General features: G+C 42.2%; 1 protein-coding gene across 1 annotated transcript in view; it reads left to right on the forward strand.

Moving 5' to 3' along the window:
• Positions 1-2,271: 2,271 nt before the first annotated feature.
• The window catches only part of LOC120050307 (tumor necrosis factor receptor superfamily member 11A-like), a 30,210-nt gene continuing 10,417 nt past the window's right edge, over positions 2,272-22,064 (forward strand). The window contains exons 1-5 of the mRNA XM_038996886.1: positions 2,272-2,560; positions 16,497-16,572; positions 17,266-17,391; positions 18,133-18,282; positions 18,441-18,525. Coding sequence (XP_038852814.1) covers positions 2,486-2,560; positions 16,497-16,572; positions 17,266-17,391; positions 18,133-18,282; positions 18,441-18,525 — 512 coding nt within the window. The 5' untranslated portion in view covers positions 2,272-2,485. The remainder of the gene's footprint in view (positions 2,561-16,496; positions 16,573-17,265; positions 17,392-18,132; positions 18,283-18,440; positions 18,526-22,064) is intronic.

The raw sequence follows: 22,064 nt of genomic DNA on the forward strand, positions 1-22,064 counted from the left end.
ACACAGGCAGATGGCTCTGTGGCGTTAGCTGTGTTTGGTATTAGAGGCTGAACAAGCCTTGAACTGTGCATGTTGTGTGTTAGCGATATGTTCAGAGTTTAAGTTGAAACATTTAATTGCTACGCTAGTCAGTTCCAGCTCCTAATTGCCACTGCTAACTGTAGATAGGCCCTGCCTACTAAGCGAAGGCTTACGGGAAGAGCCAGAGAGAGGGGGAGAGTGAGGGGGGCAAAAGACAGAACAGAGTGAAGCACTTCCAGTGACTAACTGAAAACAAATACGTCTCCATTTAGTGTCGTTGTAAAGGTCTCATCAATGAGAGACAAGCTCCAAAGCCAACTCCTCCTTTGCCGCCTTTCCTTCCGGTTCTCTGCTGCCAATGACTGGAACGAATTGCTGATAAACATACCCTCGTAAAACTGACTGTCCTACCGATGCTTGACTTCGGCGATGTCATTTACAAAATAGCCTCCAACACTACTCAGCAAATTGGATGTAGTCTATCACAGTGCCTTTGTCGCCAAACCCACTGGCTCCAGGTCATCCTTAAGTCTTTGCTAGGTAAAGCCCTGCCTTATCTCAGATCACTGGTAACCACAGCAGCACCCACCCGTAGCACTCGCTCCAGCAGGTATATTTCACTGGTCACCCCCAAAGCTAACTCCACCTTTGGAAGGAAAGGCGGCCAGTTCTCTGCTGCCAATGACTGGAACGAATTGCAAAAAATCACTGAAGCTGGAGACTTATATCTCCCTCACTAACTTTAAGCATCAGCTGTCAGAGCAGCTTACTGATCATTGCACCTGTACACACCCAACTACCTCATCCCCATATTATTTAATTTGCTGCTTTGCACCCCAGTATCTCTACTTGCACATTCATCTTCTGCACATCCTGTATATCCCTCCAGTGTTTAATTGCTAAATTCTAACTATTTCGCCACTATGGCCTATTTATTGTCTTACCTCCCTAATCTTACTACATTTGCACACACTGTATATAGACTTTTCAATTGTGTTATTGACTGTACGTTTGTTTATCCCATGTGTAACTCTGTGTTGTTGGTGTTGCACTGCTTTGCTTTATCTTGGCCAGGTCGCAGTTGTAAATGAGAACTTGTTCTCAACTGTCCCACCTGGTTAAATAAAGGTGAGGGAAAAAAATATAATAGTAATTTTTATTGACATAGAAAATAACTTACATTGAAGTGTAGGCTTATAATTGTATAACAGGAACAATAGCAGCAAATCATATACAGTATATACAAACAGAGAGTATATCTTTCTTTATATCAGATATCACTCATACAACACATCCCTGCTTCTTTGGATCATCGTTATCTGAAGCAAAGTTTCACGGAATCCTGGAATTACCTACAGTAATTAGAAGTCCAACTCCGTCTCAGTCGGCTCTGTGTACCTGGAGCATGGAATTAGAAGATTTCCTTTTCTCAAGTTCCAGAGAATGCTTCCAGGAAATATCCCCCCCCCCCCCCCCTCTCACACCTAGAAAAAAATAAAATTACAAGAATTTGCATTTGAGATTATGCTGGTCCCTGGTATGAGAGAGAGAGAGAGAGAACGAGAGAGAGAGGAGGGGTGAGTAAATGTGAAGAAAGCCATTCTAATCTAAAGTGACGGTTATGCAAATATAAAATTATAGCTGGAGGCTTAGAATGGATGCAGGAGGGGTAGAGCTGAGAGTGGAGTACAGACAGGAGAACAGAGGGAGGTGAGGTGGGAGAGAGAGAGAGAGAGAGAGGATAAATGAGGCTGGTACAAAGGGTCCACAAATACCACTCACTCATTTTGTTACACATATCACATACCCACCAGCCAAGGGGTCTGAACTTTTATGGCACAATAGGTATTGTGTTTACCCTATGAATGTAGGGTCAGTGGTTCAAACCTTAGAATATCGCCCCTAAATCTCTATATTACTAGGTTTGTGCATTGTTTTCATTGCAATGAATACATTACAGCACTCACCACAGAATGTCATGTTAGTTTAAGACAGTGGAGAGGAAGAGACAGCCTAGATGTATGAAGTTATGTGGATTTATATGGTTTATATGGATTCATTTAAATGTGAAAGCACATTACTTTAACTGTGAGACGCAAAGCATCTCACACATGTCTGAGGCAATCAAAACACACACACGGAGGGGGGTTACAAGGGTATAGGAGGAGCTTAGACTATCTCTCTCCCCTAGTAAGCTTACTCTGTTTTCACAAGCTTGCTCAGACAAGAGGCTGCTCACTCCAGAGTGCATTGGTGAGGAGAGAGGAGAGCAGAGCGTGCATTACCGGGCATGCGGAGCGAGAATGATATACGGTCTGGAGGCTCCTTGCAGTTCCCTCAAAGATCCCCAGCCTTACAGACAAACCACACTGATTCCTTTGAATGTCGACAATATCCATCATCCTAAATCTGTACAAGACAACTGGCTCTCTTCTCTTTTCTGGTGTGTGAATAATCAGGAGAAATGAGAGTTCACTTCTCCACCAGTTGGATATTTCAAGGCTGGATCATCCATCTGGTTCTCACTCTGTGCGCACAGGTAAGTCAAACATGCATACATGCATACATCTATATGCTGCATATAGATTAGAATAGATTGATTGTGTATTCTGGATATTGACACTAGCCATTGCAAGACAACTGTTTTAGTTGATGTATCAAACGTTTTCTGTCCTCTAGATCTAGCCTACACTGTGATTTTTTTGTTGAGTTGTTTTAACTAAATATTATTAATTAAGTATCTGGTTCCACATGCTTTCTTTGTTTACTCAACTCTTTGGTCAAAGTGTTACCTGAACTTAACATTTTTAGGTGGTCCAATCTTAGCTCCTATATGAGAAAATGTAGGCAAAAATGTCTTTGCTTAAATTGACTCGTATGTTCATTCAACTAGAAATTATTATTTCGGCATCTTAACTAAAATAGAAGTTACACACAGTGCTTTTAACATACAATGTTTTCAATTTACACATTTGACTTACATGATTACATTGTGCATATTCATTTATACAATTATTACTCAACATGTCCTCATCTGGGATTTGAACTCACAACCTCTTGGTTCACAGCATTCCAATCTTCCTGCATTGCAGCCATGTCTATGTCAATAACTGATTGAACTTGTACTGCTACAATTTACACTTCGAAGTAAATCCCAGCTCTGTTAAAAACACACTGAAGAAAAACTACTACATTTACCACAGTGATTCAGGAGTAACATTAAAACATAATAATATGCCCCAGACAACATTAGACAACTAGACTGAAAACCTCAAATTGTTGAAATAAGTCAATTAAATCAATGGTGAGAGAATAGTCAGATGAACTGATAACTGACACAGCCATGGTGGCGTAGCAGGACGCTCGGATTGCGTTGAACCGAGGTTGTGAGTTCAAATCACAGATGAGGACATGTTTGAATAATAATTATTGTATAAATGAACATGCACAATGTCAAGGTGTGTCAAATTTGTAAATGTAAAACATTGTATGTTAAAAGCACTGTTACTATAACTACTTGCAAAGCCTTCTTTAGTTCAAATGCCCAAACAATAATTCATAGTTGAACTAACATGTGAGACAACTTGAGCAAAAGCATAATTTTAAATTGACTGAATTTTTGGCCAAAGATTTCTCAAGTTGGAGCTAATTTTGGGCAACGATTTTTTGGGGGGTTCAGGTAACACTTGGACCGACAAGTTTAGTAAACAAATAAAAAGGCTGTGGAACCAGTTGTTAATAATTAGTTGAAACACCTACATGTGTGTGTGCTTGTTGTTGCACAGTTTCCATCTAGCCATTGTTATTGTTCTGGTGGAGTTGACAGATAAATATACATTGAAAGAAATGTTTATGTTCCAGCGATGACTGGAAACAGTTATGTTTGGGACGTGTCCACACGCTCCCGCCCCTCTCCCGGTCCCGGTAAACCTCAGAAGCCACATAAAACTGGATGCATTCTTGCTGGCCTTGTTTTTACCGGACGTTCTCGTTTCCATTCCAATGCATCGTGATGGGTTATGGTTGTATTAATGACGAAGATATGGTTATAGTCTGTTATTGGTGTGGTTATATGGGTGTACAGTAGGTTATAGCCTGTTATTGGTGTGGTTATATGGGTGTACAGTAGATTATAGTCTGTTATTGGTGTGGTTATATGGGTGTACAGTAGGTTATAGCCTGTTATTGGTGTGGTTATATGGGTGTACAGTAGGTTATAGCCTGTTATTGGTGTGGTTATATGGGTGTACAGTAGGTTATAGCCTGTTATTGGTGTGGTTATATGGGTGTACAGTAGGTTATAGCCTGTTATTGGTGTGGTTATATGGGTGTACAGTAGGTTATAGCCTGTTATTGGTGTGGTTATATGGGTGTACAGTAGGTTATAGTCTGTTATTGGTGTGGTTATATGGGTGTACAGTAGGTTATAGTCTGTTATTGGTGTGGTTATATGGGTGTACAGTAGGTTATAGCCTGTTATTGGTGTGGTTATATGGGTGTACAGTAGGTTATAGCCTGTTATTGGTATGGTTATATGGGTGTACAGTAGGTTATAGCCAATTTATTGGTGTGGTTATATGGGTGTACAGTAGGTTATAGCCTGTTATTGGTGTGGTTATATGGGTGTACAGTAGGTTATAGCCTGTTATTGGTGTGGTTATATGGGTGTACAGTAGGTTATAGCCTGTTATTGGTGTGGTTATATGGGTGTACAGTAGGTTATAGCCTGTTATTGGTGTGGTTATATGGGTGTACAGTAGGTTATAGCCTGTTATTGGTGTGGTTATATGGGTGTACAGTAGGTTATAGCCTGTTATTGGTGTGGTTATATGGGTGTACAGTAGGTTATAGTCTGTTATTGGTGTGGTTATATGGGTGTACAGTAGGTTATAGCCTGTTATTGGTGTGGTTATATGGGTGTACAGTAGGTTATAGCCTGTTATTGGTGTGGTTATATGGGTGTACAGTAGGTTATAGCCTGTTATTGGTGTGGTTATATGGGTGTACAGTAGGTTATAGCCTGTTATTGGTGTGGTTATATGGGTGTACAGTAGGTTATAGCCTGTTATTGGTGTGGTTATATGGGTGTACAGTAGGTTATAGTCTGTTATTGGTGTGGTTATATGGGTGTACAGTAGGTTATAGCCTGTTATTGGTGTGGTTATATGGGTGTACAGTAGGTTATAGCCTGTTATTGGTGTGGTTATATGGGTGTACAGTAGGTTATAGCCTGTTATTGGTGTGGTTATATGGGTGTACAGTAGGTTATAGCCTGTTATTGGTGTGGTTATATGAGTGTACAGTAGGTTATAGCCTGTTATTGGTGTGGTTATATGGGTGTACAGTAGGTTATAGCCTGTTATTGGTGTGGTTATATGGGTGTACAGTAGGTTATAGCCTGTTATTGGTGTGGTTATATGGGTGTACAGTAGGTTATAGTCTGTTATTGGTGTGGTTATATGGGTGTACAGTAGGTTATAGCCTGTTATTGGTGTGGTTATATGGGTGTACAGTAGGTTATAGTCTGTTATTGGTGTGGTTATATGGGTGTACAGTAGGTTATAGCCTGTTATTGGTGTGGTTATATGGGTGTACAGTAGATTATAGTCTGTTATTGGTGTGGTTATATGGGTGTACAGTAGGTTATAGCCTGTTATTGGTGTGGTATGGTGTACAGTAGGTTATAGCCTGTTATTGGTGGTATATGGGTGTACAGTAGGTTATAGCCTGTTATTGGTGTGGTTATATGGGTGTACAGTAGGTTATAGCCTGTTATTGGTGTGGTTATATGGGTGTACAGTAGGTTATAGCCTGTTATTGGTGTGGTTATATGGGTGTACAGTAGGTTATAGCCTGTTATTGGTGTGGTTATATGGGTGTACAGTAGGTTATAGTCTGTTATTGGTGTGGTTATATGGGTGTACAGTAGGTTATAGTCCTGTTATTGGTGTGGTTATATGGGTGTACAGTAGGTTATAGCCTGTTATTGGTGTGGTTATATGGGTGTACAGTAGGTTATAGCCTGTTATTGGTATGGTTATATGGGTGTACAGTAGGTTATAGCCAATTTATTGGTGTGGTTATATGGGTGTACAGTAGGTTATAGCCTGTTATTGGTGTGGTTATATGGGTGTACAGTAGGTTATAGCCTGTTATTGGTGTGGTTATATGGGTGTACAGTAGGTTATAGCCTGTTATTGGTGTGGTTATATGGGTGTACAGTAGGTTATAGCCTGTTATTGGTGTGGTTATATGGGTGTACAGTAGGTTATAGCCTGTTATTGGTGTGGTTATATGGGTGTACAGTAGGTTATAGCCTGTTATTGGTGTGGTTATATGGGTGTACAGTAGGTTATAGTCTGTTATTGGTGTGGTTATATGGGTGTACAGTAGGTTATAGCCTGTTATTGGTGTGGTTATATGGGTGTACAGTAGGTTATAGCCTGTTATTGGTGTGGTTATATGGGTGTACAGTAGGTTATAGCCTGTTATTGGTGTGGTTATATGGGTGTACAGTAGGTTATAGCCTGTTATTGGTGTGGTTATATGGGTGTACAGTAGGTTATAGCCTGTTATTGGTGTGGTTATATGGGTGTACAGTAGGTTATAGTCTGTTATTGGTGTGGTTATATGGGTGTACAGTAGGTTATAGCCTGTTATTGGTGTGGTTATATGGGTGTACAGTAGGTTATAGCCTGTTATTGGTGTGGTTATATGGGTGTACAGTAGGTTATAGCCTGTTATTGGTGTGGTTATATGGGTGTACAGTAGGTTATAGCCTGTTATTGGTGTGGTTATATGAGTGTACAGTAGGTTATAGCCTGTTATTGGTGTGGTTATATGGGTGTACAGTAGGTTATAGCCTGTTATTGGTGTGGTTATATGGGTGTACAGTAGGTTATAGCCTGTTATTGGTGTGGTTATATGGGTGTACAGTAGGTTATAGTCTGTTATTGGTGTGGTTATATGGGTGTACAGTAGGTTATAGCCTGTTATTGGTGTGGTTATATGGGTGTACAGTAGGTTATAGTCTGTTATTGGTGTGGTTATATGGGTGTACAGTAGGTTATAGCCTGTTATTGGTGTGGTTATATGGGTGTACAGTAGGTTATAGCCTGTTATTGGTATGGTATATGGGTGTACAGTAGGTTATAGCCTGTTATTGGTGTGGTTATATGGGTGTACAGTAGGTTATAGCCTGTTATTGGTGTGGTTATATGGGTGTACAGTAGGTTATAGCCTGTTATTGGTGTGGTTATATGGGTGTACAGTAGGTTATAGCCTGTTATTGGTGTGGTTATATGGGTGTACAGTAGGTTATAGCCTGTTATTGGTGTGGTTATATGGGTGTACAGTAGGTTATAGCCTGTTATTGGTGTGGTTATATGGGTGTACAGTAGGTTATAGTCTGTTATTGGTGTGGTTATATGGGTGTACAGTAGGTTATAGCCTGTTATTGGTGTGGTTATATGGGTGTACAGTAGGTTATAGCCTGTTATTGGTGTGGTTATATGGGTGTACAGTAGGTTATAGCCTGTTATTGGTGTGGTTATATGGGTGTACAGTAGGTTATAGTCTGTTATTGGTGTGGTTATATGGGTGTACAGTAGGTTATAGCCTGTTATTGGTGTGGTTATATGGGTGTACAGTAGGTTATAGTCTGTTATTGGTGTGGTTATATGGGTGTACAGTAGGTTATAGCCTGTTATTGGTGTGGTTATATGGGTGTACAGTAGGTTATAGCCTGTTATTGGTGTGGTTATATGGGTGTACAGTAGGTTATAGCCTGTTATTGGTGTGGTTATATGGGTGTACAGTAGGTTATAGCCTGTTATTGGTGTGGTTATATGGGTGTACAGTAGGTTATAGCCTGTTATTGGTGTGGTTATATGGGTGTACAGTAGGTTATAGCCTGTTATTGGTGTGGTTATATGGGTGTACAGTAGGTTATAGCCTGTTATTGGTGTGGTTATATGGGTGTACAGTAGGTTATAGTCTGTTATTGGTGTGGTTATATGGGTGTACAGTAGGTTATAGTCTGTTATTGGTGTGGTTATATGGGTGTACAGTAGGTTATAGTCTGTTATTGGTGTGGTTATATGGGTGTACAGTAGGTTATAGTCTGATATTGGTGTGGTTATATGGGTGTACAGTAGGTTATAGCCTGTTATTGGTGTGGTTATATGGGTGTACAGTAGGTTATAGCCTGTTATTGGTGTGGTTATATGGGTGTACAGTAGGTTATAGTCTGTTATTGGTGTGGTTATATGGGTGTACAGTAGGTTATAGTCTGTTATTGGTGTGGTATATGGGTGTACAGTAGGTTATAGCCTGTTATTGGTGTGGTTATATGGGCATATAGTAGGTTATAGCCTGTTATTGGTGTGGTTATATGGGTGTACAGTAGGTTATAGTCTGTTATTGGTGTGGTTATATGGGCATATAGTAGGTTATAACCTGTTATTGGTGTGGTATATGGGCATACAGTAGGTTATAACCTGTTATTGGTGTGGTATATGGGTGTATAGTAGGTTATAACCTGTTATTGGTGTGGTTATTTGGGTGAAAATATGGGATGAAGTAGGATGAGGTTATGACATTCCTTATAAAGACATGCTCTGTTTTGGCACTGTTCAGATAGATGAAAAGTGTATTTTGCATACAGAAAGCCTCATCAAATTCGGGAAATAGGCAGTATTTTGGTCAGAAGATGATGATTTTATGTCCATTCTTGGTATGTTATTGTTAAGTTCTTTAGGTTCACTGTGTCCTGGTGGAAGTATGTATGTGGTTGAGGTCTATTTGGTTGGCACCAAAGATGTAACTGCAGGCTTGGCTTGGCTGGAGGCCCCTCACACAGCCCCTTAGTCACTGTGTGTGTGTGTGCATGTGCGTGCGCGTGCGTGTGTGTGTGTGTGTGTTTGGCTTCTGTCTTGTAACTGTAAGTCAGAATCATGTGGGTTTGACTGGGAGATTAAGGAGGTTTTCGCTTCCCTGTTTTCCCCCATCCTGCAGGTTTATGTCGCAACTTTCTGAGCAATGGGCTGCATGACAGATGTAGCATTGAGAAATACAGGAACTACAGTTGCGGTCAAATACATTGGCAGCCTTGTACTTTGCAATGGAGCAGCAGAATGTTCTGTTTACTGTCCACATCAAGAGATTAACAGACAGTTATTTAGACAGAGATAGTTCTTCTAAATAGCTGTTCCATGGTTTGTTAACCAATAGTAAAATGTTTGAAAGTCATAATTTATGTCACTTGCTTATTAGCATGAAAAGACATGAGATTATCATGCAGTAACTTCGCTGAGTACCTTAGAGGTAACTGCCAACATATAGGAAGCAGCAACAAAAACTGTCTCAATTGGGTGTTGGGTCACCACGAGCCGCCAAAACCGTTTCAGTGCCCCTTGGCATACAGTACCAGTCAACAGTTTGGAAACACCTACTCATTCCAGGGTTTTTCTTTATTTTTTACTATTTTCTACATTGTAGAATAATAGTGAAGACATCAAAACTATGAAATAACATATTGAATAATTTAGTAACCAAAAAAGTGTTAAACAAATCAAAATATATTTGATATGTGAGATTCTACAAAGTAGACATTATTTGCCTTGATGACAGCTTAAAGTAGTCAGCTGGAATGCATTTCAATTAACAGGTGTGCCTTGTTAACAGTTCATTTGTGGAATTTCTTTCCTTCTTAATGGGTTTGAGCCAATCAGTTGTGTTGTGACAGGGTAGGGGTGGTATACAGAAGATAACCCTATTTGGTAAAAGACCAAGACCATATTATGACAAGAACAGCTCAAATAAGCACAGAGAATCGACAGTCCATCATTACATGAAGGTCAGACAATTCAGACAATTTCAAGAACTTTGAAAGTTTCTTCAAGTGCAGTCGCAAAAACCATCAAGAGCTATGATGAAACTGGCTCTCATGAGGACCGCCACAGGAATGGAAGACTCAGAGTTACCTCTGCTGCAGAGGATAAGTTCATTAGAGTTACCAGCCTCAGAAATTGCAGCCCAAATAAATGCTTCACAGAGTTCAAGTAAGACACATCTCAACATCAACTGTTCAGAGGAGACTGTGTGAATCAGGCCTTCATGGTCGAATTAATGCAAAGAAACCACTACTAAAGGACACCAGAAGAAGAGACTTGCTTGATCTAAGAAACACGAGCAATGGACATTAGACTGGTGGGAATCTGTCCTTTGGTCTGATGAGTCCACATTTTTGATTTCTCGTTCCAACCATGGTGCCTTTGTGAGACGCAGAGTAGGTGAACGGATGATCTCCGCATCGTGGCTCCCACCATGAAGCATGGAGGAGGAGGTGTGATGATGTGGGGGTGCTTTGATGGTGACACTGTCAGTGATTTATTTAGAATTCAAGGCACACTTAACCAGAATGGCTACCACAGCATTCTGCAGCGATACGCCATCCCATCTGTTTAGCACTTAGTGGGACCATCATTTGTTTTCAACAGGATAATGACCCAACAACCTCCAGGCTGTGTAAGGGTTATTTGACCAAGAAGGAGAGTGATGGAGTGCTGCATCAGATGACCTGGCCTCCACAATCACCCAACCTCAACCCAGTTGAGATGGTTTGGGATGAGTTGGCCCGCAGAGTGAAGGAAAAGCAGCCAACAAGTGCTCAGCATATGTGTGAACTCTTTCAAGACTGTTGGAAAAGCATTCCAGGTGAAGCTGGTTGAGAGAATGCCAAAAGTGTGCAATGCTGTCATCAAGGCAAAGGGTGGCTACTTTGAAGAATCACAAATATAAAATATATTTTGATTTGTGTAACACTTTTTTGGTTACTACATGAGTCCATATGTGTTCTTTTTTAGTGTTGATGTCTTCACTATTATTCTACAATGTAGAAAATAGTAAAAATATAAAAAAAATCCTTGAATGAGTAGGTGTGTCCAAACTTTTGACTGGTACTGTAGATTCTACAAGTGTCTGGAACTCTATTAGAGGGATGCGACACCATTCTTCTACGAGAAATTCCATCATTTGGTGTTTTGTTGATGGTGGTGGAAAACGTTCTCAGGCACCGCTCCAGAATCTCTAATAAGTGTTCAATTGGGTTGTGACTGACACACACACACACACACACACACACACACACACACACACACACACACACACACACACACACACGCACACACACACACACACACACACACACACACACACACACACACACACTTTACACCCCCTATGCTCATTTGAGACCCCGTTTTCAAAGTCTCTGAGTACTGTTCTTCTAGCCATGGTAGCCAAAACAATTGGCAACTCTGCATTTCTATACATGACCCTAAGCACGACGGGACGTTTTAATTGGTTAATTAACTCAGGAACCACACCTGTCTGGAAGCACCTGCTTTCAATATACTTTGTATCCCTCATGTATGTTTATTTTATTTTACTTACTTGTAGATTCAAATCTCTAGTCTACAAAGATCCAGGTATAAAATCCTTAAAGTAACTAGTGAAAATCTCACTTTTAAAAGTTAATATTCTGTTAACTCATACCTAAATAATGTTGTTGATTCATGCTATACTCGTATTTGTGGCCAAAGCATTATTAATTGGAGAAAAAAAGACTTTAAAAAAAGCCAACCTCCAACTTGTATCTCAAAGAGAGGATGAGCTGGTCAATCGGTGGTCTACTCGCACGAATATGTTTAGTGAACGGTGTACACCCACATCATTCCAAACCAGAAAAGTGGATTTTTAGCATACTTAATTATAATTACTTGGAAGGAAAACTATTTCAGTCTTATTGTAATTAAATATAGGTCATATTTCTTAGAAATCTGGAAACACTGGCCAGTTAATTTCATATCAGGGAGGTTGGCCAGGAGTCAGGTTTTCCTGTGAAGGAGGTTGGCCAGGAGTCAGGTTTGCCTGTGAAGGAGGTTGGCCAGGAGTCAGGTTTGCCTGTGAAGGAGGTTGGCCAGGAGTCAGGTTTGCCTGTGAAGGAGGTTGGCCAGGAGTCAGGTTTGCCTGTGAAGGAGGTTGGCCAGGAGTCAGGTTTGCCTGTGAAGGAGGTTGGCCAGGAGTCAGGTTTGCCTGTGAAGGAGGTTGGCCAGGAGTCAGGTTTGCCTGTGAAGGAGGTTGGCCAGGAGTCAGGTTTGCCTGTGAAGGAGGTTGGCCAGGAGTCAGGTTTGCCTGTGAAGGAGGTTGGCCAGGAGTCAGGTTTGCCTGTGAAGGAGGTTGGCCAGGAGTCAGGTTTGCCTGTGAAGGAGGTTGGCCAGGAGTTGGGTTTGCCTGTGAGGGAGATTGGTCAGGAGTCGGGTTTGCCTGTGAAGGAGGTTGGCCAGGAGTCAGGTTTGCCTGTGAAGGAGGTTGGCCAGGAGTCAGGTTTAGCTGTGAGGGAGGTTGGCCAGGAGTCAGGTTTAGCTGTGAGGGACGTTGGCCAGGAGTCAGGTTTGCCTGTGAGGGACGTTGGCAAGGAGTCAGGTTTGCCTGTGAGGGACGTTGGCCAGGAGTCAGGTTTGCCTGTGAGGGACGTTGGCCAGGAGTCAGGTTTGCCTGTGAGGGACGTTGGCCAGGAGTCAGGTTTGCCTGTGAGGGACGTTGGCCAGGCGTCAGGTTTGCCTGTGAGGGACATTGGCCAGGAGTCAGGTTTAGCTGTGAGGGACGTTGGCCAGGAGTCAGGTTTGCCTGTGGAGGAGGTTGGCCAGGAGTCAGGTTTAGCTGTGAGGGACGTCGGCCAGGAGTCAGGTTTGCCTGTGAAGGAGGTTGGCCAGGAGTCAGGTTTGTCTGTGAGGGACGTTGGCCAGGAGTCAGGTTTGCCTGTGAGGGACGTTGGCCAGGAGTCAGGTTTGCCTGTGAGGGACGTTGGCCAGGAGTCAGGTTTAGCTGTGAGGGACGTTGGCCAGGAGTCAGAGCTTGGCGTGGCAGTTATGCAAATCAGCCAGCGTGCTGAGAAAGACTGGAATATATCTCACATGATAGGAGATGATATGAATCAGGGATCACAGATCTCTCTCCCCCTCTCTCTCTCTCTCTCTCTCTCTCTCTCTCTCTCTTTCTTTCTTTCTTTCTTTCTCTCTCTCTCTCTCGCTTTCTCACTCTCTCTCTATTCCTCTCTCTCTCTCTCTCTCTCTCTCTCTTGGTGGGTCACAACAGAAGATAAACTCAAATACTTTTTGATCGGTCAAAGCACACACAAAAACAGTTTGGCATCCAGACAGTTTGGGAACCGCTGTCTGTATGTAACTGAACTGACTGTAGTTGCACTGTCAGATAAAGTTAGAAAGGTTGTTTGTCTATGTTACATCCTGGCCCGTCTCTCTCTGTATAGCCTGTAATCATTTAGGGTGGATCTGGCCATGCTCTTATATATTTAGGGAATGAAAACATATTGCAACAATGTTTGATAATTATTGCCTGATGTTCGGAGGCAGCTAAAACAGAAATACGATTCCCAGCATTCTTTTGGTTTCCTGTCCCCTTTCGCCCAGAACCACGTCTCCATTCTTCGCCCACCTCCTTTCTTTGTTTTTATCCCGCTATAAGATTGTCTTCTCTGCGGATGTATGGGAACTGTGTCCTTCTCGTCATCTCGTCTCTTCTAACACATGTTGATCATTATGACTGTGGTCACAACTGTGAGTGGCGTCCATCGTTTAAAGTTAAACAATGACTCATGTGAGACACTCTGTGGAAGTAATTAAACACTTGTTGGGATTTGTGTCATCATGTTTTTGGGGCACTGCAGACGCACAGACGAAACAGTTTATCATTGGGGGGTTTCAAAAGGTTGGTTGCAGCCAGTCAGCTGATTCGTTCTGGGATGCAGCTTAAGTTGACTTGCCTCGTTAAATAAAGGTTAAATAAATTGGCTAGAGACTTTGTTTTGTTTACTTGGTGGGTCACAAGAAAAACTCCAAGGTGAAAAGCTTTAAATTCATTTTCTTTGTGACTGGAGTACAATTGGTAGGGGCAGAGACAGAGGGAAGGGGACAGGAGTTGTACCATGTGACAGTGATGCGGAGCTAATGTCAGATGCTTTAGGATGGGGTCAGTAATACTGGGCCGTAGCACTCTGGGCCTGTGGTGGTGAAGATTTATAGAAATGAAGAATGAGTCGTTTTTTTACGTCTGGGTTCGGTTTTCTCTCATAACACTATTACTCTAGGGGGGTATTGTATTAGCTTACCACCGTACCCCTGCCAACAGCACAGGGTGGCTAGATCACAACACCATCAGTGTTCACAGTAGAGAGGGACTAATGCTGAAGTGTTCATTATAATGATCTCCGTGCTTTAACTTCTCTGGGATATGTGGGACGCTAACGTCCCACTTGGCCAAAAGCCAGTAAAAATGCAGAGCGCCAAATTCAAATAAATTACTATTAAAAATCCAACTTTCATGAAATCACACATGAAAGACACCAAATTAAAGCTACACTTGTTGTGAATCCAGCCAACATGTCTGATTTCAAAAAGGATTTATGGCGAAAGCACACCAAACGATTATGTTAGGTCAGTACATAGCCACAGAAAAACACAGCCATTTTCCAGCCAAAGAGAGGAGTAACAAAAAGCAGAAATAGAGATAAAATGAATCACTAACCTTTGATGATCTTCATCAGATGACACTCATAGGACTTCATGTTACACAATACATGTATGTTTTGTTCGGTAAAGTTCATATTTATATCCAAAAATCTGAGTTTAGGCGGGACGCTACTGTCTCACTTGGCCAAAAGCCAGAGAAAATGCAGAGCGCCATATTCAAATAAATTACTATAAAAATCAAACTTTCATTAAATCACACATGAAAGATACCAAATTAAAGCTACACTGGTTGTGAATCCAGCCAACATGTCACAATTCAAATAGGCTTTTCGGCGAAAGCAAACGATGCTATTATCTGAGTTAGCACCATTGTAAACAAAGAGAGATAAGCATATTTCAACCCTGCAGGCGCAACACAAAACGCAGAAATACAAAATATAATTCATGCCTTACCTTTGACGAGCTTCTGTTGTTGGCACTCCAATATGTCCCAGAAACATCACAAATGGTCCTTTTGTTCGATTAATTCCGTCGATATAAATCCAAAATGTCCATTTATTTGGCGCGTTTGATCCAGAAAAACACCGGTTCCAACTTGTGAAACGTGACTACAAAATATCTCAAAAGTTACCTGTAAACTTTGCCAAAACATTTCAAACTACTTTTATAATACAACTTTAGGTATTTTTTAGCGTAAATAATCGATAAAATTGAAGACGGGATGATCTGTGTTCAGTACAGGATTAAAACAAACTGTAGCTAGCTTTCTGGTTACGCGCCTCTAACAAATAGTACACCACAAGTGACCCTGATTCAAAATGTCCGTACTTCTTCATTACACAAAGGAAAAACCATCAACCAATTTCTAAAGACTGTTGACATCCAGTGGAAGCGGTAGGAACTGCAAGAAGGTCAATTAGAAATCTGTATTCCCAATGAAAATTCATTGAAAAGGGAGTGACCTCAAAAAAAATGGTTTGTCCTCGGGGTTTCGCCTGCTAAATAAGTTCTGTTATACTCACAGACATGATTCAAACAGTTTTAGAAACTTCAGAGTGTTTCTATCCAAATCTACTAACAATGTGCACATCTTATCTTCTGGGGATGAGTAGCTGGCAGTTGAATTTGGGTATGCTTTTCATCCAAACGTGAAAATGCTGCCCCCTATCCTAGAGAAGTTAACAAACCACTGAGGGCTGAGGGGGCCACCCTCCCTTTATAGCCTGGGATCCATCCTGTTGACTTCTACAGGCTCTCTGCCAGTCTGCTCTGCTGAGGCAAGCACTAGGACTTTTATGGCTTTGTTTTAATGGATGACATTTGGAGTTGTAGAAAGGGCTTGATTGTTAGAACAGTTTGTAGTCAAATCATTAGAGCAAAGTTTTATTCCAGAAGGAGCTCTGTTGACAGGGAGAAAGTTTGCCGTGGTAACAGGCGTGAGCCATGGAACAGGAAGAATGTGAGAAAGTTTGCCGTGGTAACAGGCGTGAGCCATGGAACAGGAAGAATGTGAGAAAGTTTGCCGTGGTAACAGGCGTGAGCCATGGAACAGGAAGAATGTGAGAAAGTTTGCCGTGGTAACAGGCGTGAGCCATGGAACAGGAAGAATGTGAGAAAGTTTGCCGTGGTAACAGGCGCGCCATGGAATGCCTTTAAGGTCTTCTTTTTCTTTCTCTCTTTCTTCGGACAGCAGGCAAGAGTTGGGCAATCCTCCTCCCTTTCCTATCCTTCCTACAGCCACCGTTAAGTCCTGACAGGCTGTCATTTCATGAGCTGAGAGCTAATAGGCTTATCATGCCTATGGATGGATGGATGGATGAACAAACAAATGCATGAATGAGTGAATGAATGATGTTGTGCTTGGATTTACTGTCACCTTGACACAACCAGATTGATCATAGTGGTCTGTGTTTTGCCTTCCAGAGAGCCCTGTCTAGACCCACCTGTTCCCAGCAGCAGTACCTCAAAGAAAAGAGATGCTGCAGCAGGTGTGAACCAGGTAAACTACACACACGCACACACACACACACGCACACATACACACACGCACACACACATACACACATACACACACACACATACAGTGGTTCTTCCTTTAAAAGTTTGGAGCTTATGCCGTGACCGTTTGTGGTAGATGGTGGAAGATTGTGGTAAATCGCGTCATTCTGGCAACAATGGCTGACACTTAATAACGTGCCACAGAATTCTGCGGCACCCCGCAAGCTGTGCTGCAGTACTCCGCAACTTTTAAAGGAAGAACCACTGTACACACACACACACACACACACACACACACACACACACACACACACACACACACACACACACACACACACACACACACACACGCACACGCACACGCACACGCACACACACGCACACAAAAACATACTCCATTCCCCTCCTACATCAACAGACCACTGGAACATTGGTGTATAACTGGTGTCCAGACTAAGGGCTGAGTCAGACTGATCCGTGGCTTACGGACACCAAATTAGAACAAATTCATTTTGGTCCGTGGTCAGTGTGTGACGTATAAACTTCCCTGTTTTCTAATTGGCTAAACGGATGGTTACGTATCCGTCGGCACATCAAATGTACGACTCCCATTGAGAAAGCATTGTAAATCAGGTATTGGGATAATACCAGCGGGCCAGTCTGGCCTCCCCCTAACCGTCTCTCTCCCCCCCAGGGTTCTATGTGTTTGCAGAGTGTGCTGGATACTCTGACACAAAGTGTCGTCCGTGTGGCAGTGATGAGTACCAGCCTGACTGGACCAACGAGACCAAATGTCTGCCTCAGAAGTTCTGTGACACAGGTCAGTAGGTGACTGGGCCTCGAACTGGGTGTAGTGTGGAGTCTAGCTGGGTGACTGGGCCTTGGTCTGGGTGTAGTGTGAAGTCTATCTGGGGGACTGGGCCTTGGACTGGGTGTAGTGTGAAGTCTATATGGGGGACTGGGCCTTGGTCTGGGTGTAGTGTGGAGTCTAGCTGGGTGACTGGGCCTTGGACTGGGTGTAGTGTGAAGTCTATATGGGTGACTGGGCCTTGGACTGGGTGTAGTGTGGAGTCTAGCTGGGTGACTGGGCCTTGGACTGGGTGTAGTGTGAAGTCTATATGGGGGACTGGGCCTTGGACTGGGTGTAGTGTGGAGTCTAGCTGGGTGACTGGGCCTTGGACTGGGTGTAGTGTGGAGTCTATCTGGGGGACTGGGCCTTGGACTGGGTGTAGTGTGGAGTCTATCTGGGGGACTGGGCCTTGGACTGGGTGTAGTGTGGAGTCTATCTGGGGGACTGGGCCTTGGACTGGGTGTAGTGTGGAGTCTAGCTGGGTGACTGGGCCTTGGACTGGGTGTAGTGTGGAGTCTATCTGGGGGACTGGGCCTTGGACTGGGTGTAGTGTGGAGTCTATCTGGGGGAGTCAGTAGTCTATTGTTGAAGCTTTGTTTTCTAGTCAGTTTCAACTGGTGTTTGTCTGACATTTTATACAAAGCCTTTTGGAGATGCTGATGTCTGTGGTGTCTGCTGACCTCTAACCCCTGACCTGTGTGTGGCCCCCAGGTAAGGGCTTTAACCGTGTGAGGCCCAGTAACCGCCTGGCTGCAGTACCCTGTCAGTGTAAACCTGGTTTACAGTGTTCTCCCATCAACTGTGAGTTCTGTGAGAAGATTCCTACCTGTGGACCAGGATATGGACTGGAGACTGACACTGGTGAGAGAGAGAGACACACATACACATGCAGGAATGCATATACCCAAACACACACACACACACAAAACCACACACACACATACACGTCTGTGTCGCTACTGTTGTCAGCAGTCCAGTTGTTTACTCTTTCTCCTCTGTTGTTTGTGTTTTAAACTCAGAGTCGGGCAGGAGAACTTGTGTTGCGTGCAGGAGAGGACATTTCTCTCCCAACACCTCTATGGAACCATGCAGTCTGTGGACCAAGTGAGTTTAACACACACACACAAATACTGTACACCATGTCCCGTCATACACAGATTTTTCTCTGGGTGCTCGTATTTTTAGTCCAGTGTGCCCGAGTGAGACAGGAACAGGTTTCTGCAGGCGCCCAAAGCTCCACCGCATCAGTGTTCTGACTAATGCCACACCACTTCCCCTGGAACACAAAGCTGCGTCTACCACTGCCTGGCTCTGTGGTGAACCAATAGAACGAACAGAGAGGGAGAGAGAAAGAAAGAGAGCAGAGAGAGCAGAGAGAGAAGGAGAGAGAGGGTGAGGGATATGGGGAAGAGGGAGAGGGGGGAGAGACAGAGAGAGAGAGAGAGAAAGAGAGAAAGAAAGAAAGAGTGAAAGATATCTTAAACGTTCAAGCAGACAACCTAAGAAAATTTAAAACAATGACAAATGGTTTGATGAAGAATGGAAAAACCTAAGAAAGAAATTGAGTAACCTATCCAACCAAAAACAGAGCCCCAGAAAACCTGAGCATACGCCTTCACTATAGTGAGTCACTAAAACAATACAGAAATAAACTACAAAAAAGAAGGAACAGCACGTCAGAAATCAGCTCAATGTACCTGAAGAATCCATAGAATCTAACCACTTCTGGGAAAATAGGAAGACACTAAACAAACAACAACACGAAGAGTTATCTATCCAAGATGGAGATGTGTGGATAAACCACTTCTGCAATCATTTTGGCTCTATCACAAAGAACAAAGAGCAAAAACATATACTGTACATGATCAATTACAAATCTTAGAATCAGCTACTAAAGACTACCAGAACCTCCAATTGCAGGATTCTCCAATTGCATTGAATGAACTACAGGACAAAATACAAACCATCCAACCCAAAAAGGCCTGTGGTGCTGAGGGAAACACATATGACGTTATAAAATCTATGTACACAAACAACAAGTGTACAACGTAAAACACCAAATAATGCATACAGAGCAGAATTAGGCCGATACCCGCTAATTATCAAAATCCAGAAAAGAGTGTTCAATTCTACAACCACCTAAAAGGAAGCGATTCCAAAACCTTCCATAACAAAGCTATCACCTACAGAGAGATTACCCTAAAGAAGAGTCCCTTAAGCAAGCTGGTTCTGGGGCTCTGTTCACAAACACAAACAGGGGCAGAGAAAATCAGGACAGCAACACAATTAGACACAACCAAATAACGAGAAAACAAAAATATAATTACTTGACACATTGGAAAGAATTTACCAAAAAACAAAGCAAACTAGAATGCTATTTGGCCCTAAACAGAGAGTATACAGTTGCAGAATACCTGACCACTGTGACTGACCCAAAATTAAAGAAAGATTTGACTATGTACAGACTCAGTGAGCATAGCCTTGCTTTTGAGAAAGGCCGCCGTAGGCAGACCTGGCTCTCAAGAGAAGACAGGTTATGTGCACTCTGCCCACAAAACGAGGTGGAAACTGAACTGCACTTCCTCATCTCCTGCCCAATGTATGACCATATTAGATATACATATTTCCCTCAGATTACACAGATCCACAAAGGATTCCAAAACAAATCCAATTATGATAACCTCCCTCCCATATATATATTGGGGGAAATACCACAGTGTGCCATCACGGCAGCAAGATCTCAAACCAAATCAAAATGTATTTGTCACATGCACCGAATACAACAGGTGTAGACTTTACCATGAAATGCTTACTTACAAGCCCTTAACCAACAATGGCGTTTTAAGAAAAATATGAATTTTTACTAAATAAACAGAAGTAAAAAATTAAAGAGCAACAAATCAATAACACTAACGAGGCTATACAGTGAATTGAGAAAGTATTCACCCCCCTTTGCATTTTTCTTATTTTGTTGTCTTACAACCTGGAATTAAAATAGATTTTGTATCATTTGATTTACACAACATGCATACCTCTTGGTAGATACAAAATATGTTTTATTGTGAAACAAACAAGAAATAAGACAAAAAAACAAAGTCAATACATTGTAGAGCCACCTTTTGTAGAGCCAGTCTCTTGGGGTATGTCTCTATAAGCTTGGCACATCTAGCCACTGGGATTTTTGCGCATTCTTCAAGGCAAACTGCTCCAGCTTCTTCAAGTTGGATGGGTTCGTTAAAACTTCTTAGGGCTAGGCCTCTTTTTTCTCAAATTCTGCCTGAATGATGCGTCAAAAGTAAACTGCCTGTTGCTCAGGCCCTGAAGCCAGGATATTTATATAATGGGTGCCATCGGAAAGGAAACACTTTGACGTTTGTAGAAATGTTAAAATAATGTAGGAGAAAATAACACAATAGATATGGTAGGAGAAAATCCAAAGAAAAACCAACCAGAATATTTTTTGAGAGAGAGACCATACAATGGAAATTACAATGGAAAGTATAGGGGCATACTTCCACAGGGAGTCAGCAGTCTATTTCCAAGATTTCAGGCTTGTAACTTCCAAAACGATTAAGAAACATCAGTTTTAGTACAGGGACACCTGCTAAAATCGGTTTCCTATTGAACATACTTCTTTCCGTAAGAAATATTATAGTTTGATTACATTTGAGGGTATCTGAGGAGTAAATAGAAATGTATTTTGACTTGTTGAAACAAAGTTTAGGGGTAGATTTTTCGATTCCTATCTCTGCATGTTGAACGAGTGGATTACTCAAATCGATGGGGCCAACTTAACTGACTTTTTGGGATATAAAGAAGCATTTTATCTAACAAAACGACACCATGTTATAGCTGGGACCCTTTGGATGACAAATCAGCGGAAGATTTTCAAAAAGTAAGTGAATATTGAACGCTATTTGTGAATTTATGAAACCTGTGCCGGTGGAAAAATATTTTGATGTGGGGCACCATCCTCAAACAATCGCATGGCATGCTTTCGCTGTAATAGCTACTGTAAATCGGACAGTGCAGTTAGATTAACAAGCATTTAAGCTTTCAACGATATAAGACACTTGTATGTACCTAAATGTTTAATATCCATAATTTGTATGATTATTTACTAGAATTGCGCACTAGGACGCCTAGCCCTAAGAAGTTGTAATTCCACAGATTCTCAATTGGATTGAGGTCTGGGCTTTGACTAGGCCATTCCAAGTCTATTAAATGTTTCCCCTTAAACCACTCAAGTGTTGCTTTAGCAGTATGCATACGGTCACTGTCCTGCTGGAAGGTGAACCTCCGTTCCAGTCTCAATTCTCTGGAAGACTGAAACAGGTTTCTCTCAAGAATTTCCCTGTATTTAGCACCATCCATCATTCCTTCAATTCTGACCAGTTTCCCAGTCCCTGCTGATGAAAAACATCCCCACAGGATGATGCTGCCACCACCATGCTTCACTGTGGGGATTGTGTTCTCGGGGTGATGAGAGGTGTTGGGTTTGCGCCAGACATAGCATTTTCCTTGATGGCCAAAAAGCTACATTTTAGTCTCATCTGACCCTAGTACCTTCTTCCATATGTTTGGGGAGTCTCCCACATGCCTTTAGGCGAACACCAAATGTGTTTGCTTATTTTTTCTTTAAG

Source organism: Salvelinus namaycush, chromosome 7 (genome assembly GCF_016432855.1).
Source record: "Salvelinus namaycush isolate Seneca chromosome 7, SaNama_1.0, whole genome shotgun sequence".
NCBI lineage: Eukaryota > Metazoa > Chordata > Actinopteri > Salmoniformes > Salmonidae > Salvelinus > Salvelinus namaycush.